The following is a 5,942-nucleotide window of genomic DNA, read 5'->3' as shown; positions in this document are numbered from 1 at the left end:
AAACTGCTGTATTACTGTAGGCTAATGCCAAATAGTGCCAAAAGGTGGTGCCTCCTTTTATTGGGATGTACTGAGAGTTGAGTTGAAAGTTGAGTGGAGAGTTGTGCACTCACACACACACACACACACACACAGTTCTATCGCAGTGAGGCTGCCAGGCAATGTATGGCTCATTGAAAATACTGGGGGCTTCACTTGCACTTTCTCAGATACACTTGACATATTTAGAAATCTAAAGCGTTTGTACCAATTTAATTATGAATATGCTGTCGAATGTTGCATTACCATGTAACAAAAATCCGGAGGAGACACTCCCAGCCGCAAAATATTAAAACAAGTCGTATATGGTGAATGATTTATCTTTGTAAAGTTGAAGCAACAGTGGCATTGAACTATGTCACCTCCTATTACCTCTGGAGGTCAGTGTCAATAAACCAGTCATGGTTAGTACTACTCAGTTGTTGTACTAACCAGTTTTGACAAGTTAATCTTGGCTTATGCTCTACTACTTTGATTTTGACCATACTTTTCATTCATCTATCTCACAAGTCCCTCACATTTGTGCGCACAGTTCACTGTAACACATTTACACCTTAATATCCTTTTTCCCCCAAAATTAGCACAAGCTGCAAAAATGTAAAAATATAAGTGCAGCAGACATATTAATCCAGAAACATCAGATCTAATAGGAAAACCCTGACATGGAACACATTAACGCACAATGAACTCTTTAACTTTAGGTACATTTAGCTGACAATTAGGGCAAATTAATCACACATTTTAATCAAGTATTTAATACTCTTATCAACATGGAAGTGGGCAAATATGCTGCTTTATGCAAACGTATGTATATATTTATTATTGGAAATCAATTAACAACACAAAACAATGACAAATATTGTCCAGAAACCCTCACAGGTACTGCATTTAACATACAAAATATGCTCAAATCATAACATGGCAAACTCAACAGCTGTCAGTGTGTCAGTGTGCTGACTTTACAGACATGCCCACTTTATGATAATCACATGCAGTTTGGGGCAAGTCATAGTCAAGGTGAGACTCGTGGGTACCCATAGAACCCTTTTGCATTCACATATCTGGAGGTCAGAGGTCAAGGGACCCCAGTTTTGGAGCGTTATTTAGTGTTCTTCCCGACAAGCTATTATGGTATTTGTATACCAATGGATTCCTTAGGTTTTTCTAGTTTCATAGGATCTTCACTTTAGCTTTAAAACTGAGCCTGCAACTACCTAAAATTGCAAGTTGCGTTAATGTGTTAAAGAAATTAGTGGCGTTAAAATGATTTTGCGTAAATGCGTTAAATTCAACAGCCCTACTGATAATACTTTTACTTCAGTAAGGTTTTGAATACAGGAGTTTTACTTGCAGTGGAGCATTTTCATGGTGTGGTATTGATATACTGTAGTAAAAGCAAAGGATCTGAAAACAGATTGCACTCACACCATTTGCTCTAAATGTTAAATGCATGAAGTTTATAGATGGTAATGTTTTAAAGCCCCAGTCAGCTTATAATAACATCATTGGTCTAAGCTTGTTATCTTAACCACTGTGTATGTGTGAGTGTGTGTGTGTCAGGCTCAGACAGAGGAATCCAGATGATGACCTCGTTCCTGTGGTGATGAGAGACACCATTAGCTTCCTTTCAGAGCAAGGTGACTCTTTTCTTGTTGTGATAGAAATACAAACATAATGCACTACTCAACTTTAACTGTAGATCGCCTCAGTGAATCGTTCTCTCATTAAGAACCGCCTTGTTGTTCTTCACTGTGTGTGTCAGGTTTGGAGATTGAAGGCATCTTCAGACGATCTGCCAACGTGACTCTGGTGAAGGAGGTCCAGCTCAGATACAATTCGGGTAGGATCAACATGCCTGTTTAACCAGTCTATTGAGCTTATGCGTTTAAGCACAAGGAAGCGCTCCAACTCCGTTGTTTTGCCTTTTTACTTCCTGTCTACACAGGAAGTGGGAAAGCGTCATGTTGTAAAAGATTGCTGCTTGTGTTCACCTTGCGCCTACATGTGTGTGTTTTGTAGGTGAGACGGTGAATTTCAGAGAGATAGAAGACGTCCACTTGGCTGCTGTGATTCTGAAGACATTCCTGAGGGAACTACCGGAGCCTCTGCTGACCTTCCAGCTCTACAACGACATTGTCAACTTCACCTGTATGTTCAAACATTCAGCACTATTTTCCGTTTCATTATCAGAACAACACAAAACAATGACAGATATTGATCCAGAAACCCTCACAGGTACTGCATTTAGCATAAAACAATATGCTCACATCAGAACATGGCAAACTGCAGCCCAACAGGCAACAACAGCTGTCAGTGTGTCAGTGTGCTGACTTGACTATGACTTGCCCCAAACTGTATGTGATTATCATAAAGTGGGCATGTCTGTAAAGGGGAGACTCGTGGGTACCCATAGAACCCATTTTCACCCCTTTGAAAATGGCCATCGCAGTTTTTCCTCACCAAAATTTAGCGTAAGTTTAGAGAGTTGTTTAACCTCCTTTGCGACAAGCTATTATAACACGGTTGGTACCGATGGATTCCTTAGATTTTGTAGTTTCATAAGACACCAGTATCTTCACTCTAGCTTTTAAAACTGAGACTCTACAACCTCTGAAAGATCGATTGTGTAAATGCGTTAAAGAAATTAGTGGCGTTAAAGCGAATTTGCGTTATTATCGTGTTAACTTTGACTTATATTTGAAAACACTTGAAATCTGATCACTGACCTGCCGTTTATTATGCAGATTTACAGTAACCAAGTTACCACGGTGTATTCAAATGCGTCTGAAATCCTGTGTAGCCTGATTTCTTATTTGTGGACATGTAAATGTACTGATTGACATCTACATCCTGAATGAGCTCTAATGATCAGTGGTGTTTGTGTTTGGTGTGTGCCAGCTGTATCCAGTGACAGCCAGGGGGAAATTATGAAGGCACTGGTAGAGTCGCTGCCAGAAGAAAACTATGCATCACTGCGATACCTCGTCACATTCCTGGCACAGGTACAGCTGATAGACTACACTTCCCACTAATTACCTTCCAGAACTTTTATATCATTACCAATAGTAACCTGTCTGTGTGTGTGTTTAGGTATCAGCCAACAGTGAAGTGAATAAGATGACCAACAGTAACCTGGCTGTGGTGTTTGGTCCTAATCTGCTCTGGGGGCGGGACAACGCCATGTCACTCAGCGCCATCGGGCCAATCAACAACTTCACCAGAGCCCTGCTGGACCAGCAGCATCTGGTCTTTACCTAAACCCTACCCCTTCATCCTGCAGTCTCTCTTCCAGTAAGAAGCACCATTTCCCATCTCATTTTGTCCCCCACCAGTCCTTACATTGTGATTGGCCCATTAGCAGTGTGTTGTTGGACTGCTGCTAGCTTCTAGCCCGCATTTCCAAACCAGGCATGTGGGTGGAAATGGTACATACATTAGACTGCAGCCACATAACCCTCAATAAACAATAGCACAAAATTCTACAGCTAATACGTTGTTGACTAACCATCCACTCACACTGGGTCACTTTGACTATGTTGGTTCCAGTGTGAATGCATGGTTAGTCTCACACAACCACTGGCTGCAGTTCGGTCACATAGTACATTTCTGACTCTTCCGCCACCCCATTACACCCAACCAACCTTTCAAAACTTCCAGTCCTAAGTGCATGTGTTTATACCTGTCTCAGGCTGTCATCCTTTATCTCTGTAGGGAGATTAATAGCAGTTAGACGTGCCCAGTCATGCTCTGTATTCCTGTGCTGTGCTGTTGTCAGTCTGTCTCTCTGCTGTTTTCTATGTAGTGCCAAAAAACTGCATAATCAACGATAACACAGTGCAGTTATCAAACGTCCCCTCTAGGATTATGATCCCAAACTTAAAGAGAGGAGAGATGAAGAGAATGGAGGTGTGAAAGTCTCAGGTTAAATTACAAATGGTGAACTTGGTACCAAATGTTGTGGACAATCTTTGAAATGCTGTAACTATAGTAACCAGGAGAAACCAAGCTGTGTGATTCCACCAGCAGGTCATTAATTGTTAGAACCCAAACACAGCTGTGCATGTGGATGAAATGAGTGCTGGACCTGGACCTGGACCTGGACCTGGACTGATTTCAGACTGAGGAGCTCTGTAATATACTGTACTATATCCTAATGGTGACTGATATTTATGATTCTTTATGGCTCTCTCATTACTAAAGGCCTATTTGACTTTAACATTGTATTAATAATATAATCTCTGTATTTCCACACTTTTTCCCATCACATTATAATTGTCTTTTTTTTTTTTAATGGTATGGGATAATAATATTTAGTAATACAAAAACAGAAGTACTAAGACACAAGCCGTTCAGCACGTCATTACCAGGAGTTTTTAAATAGTGTGCAGGGCTTTTATTTACCTTAATGGCAGAGAGAACCAGGTCTTTATTTTGAATTTAATGCAACACTTCCTCCATGTTTTCCTGCAGGTCTTTTAATCTGTCACAATTACTGGTAAAGAAAACTTGGACTTGTGTTATGAAATAGTGTGCAGCTAATCAACTCTTCATTTTCCTGCCAACAGATACACGTTTAATCAATGTTTGAGCAGGAGAGGAATGTGTTTGTCAGTGCAGAGCAACACACAAACAAGTAATGACTTGTTCAGGACGTGAAACAAAGTTTAAGACTTTGACTTGACTTCGGACTTGTCAGTTTCGACTTAACTAAAACCTCAAAGTCAAGACTTGGGACTATTTACTGCACAAGTGTGTGTAAATGTAGCTTAAGGTAGTGGTTCCTAACTCTCCAGCTGGGACCCTGCACGGTGTCTAACCATCACTGCTATCCAAAATTGTGTTTATTGTTTCAGGCTTATCTCAAAATCTCAGATAAACCACCTTTGATGAGGGTTCATCTGGTTATTTTAAGGGGCCAAAAGGGGTTGGGAACTAGTGGCTTATGGTACAGTCGTGATACACAGGACAGCTGTCTGAGCACCTAGTAGGCCAGTGCTGGTGGAAGGTCCGACCCAATTTAGGTACATCATCAGTCCACACTAACAGCAGCCTAGGGTTTAAGTTTGGCTAAAAGAGTAGAGCTGTGTAAATAGAATCAGCTCAAATTCCTGCATTTTCCAACACGTCGGACTGTTCTTTTATTATAATGAATCTTGTATTTCTGCAGTTATCATTGTCTGTACTCCGTGGTGCATCCTCACGCTTTATTTTGGTCTTTCGTTCATGGTATGGCATGGCATGGCATGGTATGGCATTGACAGGACTGTTAGTGTATATGTGGGTGTGTGTACTTGTGTGTTTTTTGTGCTAACTCAGCTGGACCCAGCACATTTGAATAGACAGAATATGTCTGTTGGTGTTTAAATATATAGTATAGCTGTATAACTAGGGCTTGTGTCAGTTTATATATATATAAATATATATATATATATATATTAGTGTGTGTGTATTATTGTTGTCAGGTGAAAACATGTTAACTCCAATTTTTTGTTATTCGACATGATGAAAAAAATAATTAAGGTTGACAAAAAGCAACAAAATATACGACGGCGTATTAGGGCCACATTGAGGAAAAAAATAAATCTGAGATTTCGAGAATAAAGTCGTAATATTACGAATTAAAAGTCATAGGATTACGAGAAAAAAAAGTTGTAATATTATGAGAACAAAGTCAGAAGTTTACGGGAAAAAAGTGTTAGTATTATGGGAATAAAGTCAGAATATTATAAATGAGGAACGTGGAGCATCTTGTGAAGTTCTACTTTAGTTTAGGTTTCACAAATAACCAAATACTTCATCTTTTGGCACATCAGCACCACATTATCATCAGTATCAGGACCTGGAGAAGATTGTGAAAGAAACTGCGTTTATTCTGAAGAAAGAGCCACACGGACCTGCTGGGG

General features: G+C 40.0%; 1 protein-coding gene across 1 annotated transcript; it reads left to right on the top strand.

Moving 5' to 3' along the window:
• The first annotated feature begins 1,598 nt into the window (after positions 1 to 1,598).
• LOC119484390 (rho GTPase-activating protein 1-like) lies at positions 1,599 to 3,987 on the top strand. Its single transcript, XM_037763191.1, has 5 exons — positions 1,599 to 1,676; positions 1,802 to 1,879; positions 2,059 to 2,187; positions 2,938 to 3,041; positions 3,130 to 3,987. Exons 1-5 carry the CDS (start codon positions 1,643 to 1,645, stop codon positions 3,295 to 3,297), a joined length of 513 nt encoding a protein of 170 aa, XP_037619119.1. The 5' UTR covers positions 1,599 to 1,642; the 3' UTR covers positions 3,298 to 3,987.
• The last annotated feature ends 1,955 nt before the right edge of the window (positions 3,988 to 5,942 follow it).

The sequence above is a fragment of the Sebastes umbrosus genome, unplaced genomic scaffold, assembly GCF_015220745.1.
Source record: "Sebastes umbrosus isolate fSebUmb1 unplaced genomic scaffold, fSebUmb1.pri scaffold_194_arrow_ctg1, whole genome shotgun sequence".
In the NCBI taxonomy this organism is placed as follows: Eukaryota; Metazoa; Chordata; class Actinopteri; order Perciformes; family Sebastidae; genus Sebastes; species Sebastes umbrosus.
This window is presented reverse-complemented; position numbering and strand designations above follow the sequence as displayed.